Source organism: Aureococcus anophagefferens, assembly GCF_000186865.1.
Source record: "Aureococcus anophagefferens unplaced genomic scaffold AURANscaffold_2095, whole genome shotgun sequence".
In the NCBI taxonomy this organism is placed as follows: domain Eukaryota; class Pelagophyceae; order Pelagomonadales; family Pelagomonadaceae; genus Aureococcus; species Aureococcus anophagefferens.
In genome coordinates this window covers 1-1,074 of record NW_008706659.1, presented here as the reverse complement: position 1 = coordinate 1,074, position 1,074 = coordinate 1, and the positions used below count along the sequence as shown (strand labels likewise).

The 1,074-nt window shown below is 69.7% G+C and overlaps 1 protein-coding gene across 1 annotated transcript; it reads left to right on the top strand.

Moving 5' to 3' along the window:
• Positions 1-71: 71 nt before the first annotated feature.
• AURANDRAFT_69520 (hypothetical protein) lies at positions 72-855 on the top strand (the record flags this gene model as incomplete). Its single annotated transcript, XM_009045290.1, has 2 exons — positions 72-224; positions 424-855. Coding segments are annotated over 2 exons (585 nt in total), but the record flags the coding sequence as incomplete, so codon positions are not given.
• Between the last annotated feature and the right edge of the window lie 219 nt (positions 856-1,074).

Below are 1,074 nucleotides of genomic sequence, written 5' to 3'. Positions count from 1 at the left end.
CCGTGACGCCGACGGAGTCGGAGGACGAGACGGACGTGCGGCCCGAGCGCTTCGTGCCGCGCCTCGTCAAGGTCGCGCCGTCCGAGGTCTTCTACTGCGCCCCGGCCGACGACCCGGCGGCGCTCGCCGCGTCGTCCATCGCCGAGGCGCCGCCGAACGCCGTCGGCGTCGCCGAGGACGTCGCGGTCGCCAAGGGCGACCGCCTCGTCGTCGTCCAGGCCTGTGTGGAAATCAAATCTTCAACCCGACTTCAATGTGAGCGTATGCGACGGTTTCGACGCGAGGTTTTCTGCCGTGCTTCGAGAACTCGATGAGAGCAATCGATTCGTCCAAAAATCAGCCGAATCGACGTCGATTTGGCCGAGATAGAGAGTTCTGAAGTTTGGTGGGGACCCCCCAAACCAGTGGTTGATTTCCACACAGGTCCAGGCGCCGCGGCTCTGCGGCTCCGTCGACGCGGCGAACGGCCGCGTGCGCCTCTTCCCGCCGGGCCCGGACGCCGAGCCCCGGTCCTTCGGGGGCGTCGTGCGCGCGGTGTCCTGCGACGGCGCGCGCTTCTGGTACGACGTCGACCCGGGAGACCACGCGGCGCACGCGCTCCTGGGCTCGGCGGGCGCGGCGATCTTCAAGACGGGCGTGGACCACACGAGCGGCATCCGCAACGAGGGCGGCGTCGTCAGCCTCGTCGGCCTCCGCGTGCGGCCGCGGCCGAGCCCGCCGCCCGAGGTCGGCGCCGTCAAGCCCCCGGCGAGCGACGACGACGACGACGACGACGAGGCGAGCCTGCGGCGGCGCGCGGACCGCTGGGCCACGCCCCCGGGCGCCTGGGGGCGCTTCACCCACGAGGCCGCGTCCGTGTCGGGCTTCCTTCGCGCGCTCGACGCCGAGGGCCGCCGCCGCGAGCGCGACCGCCCGCGCCGGAAACGACCCCGTCCGGCGAAAACTTCACACCTCTCCATCTCGGTCACATCGAAGTCGCTTCGGCTGATGTTTGGACGGATCGTTTTCTCTCGGCGGTGCCTCTCTACGGTGAAAAAAACGATGTCAAAACCGCGCGAATACGTGCATGTCGTG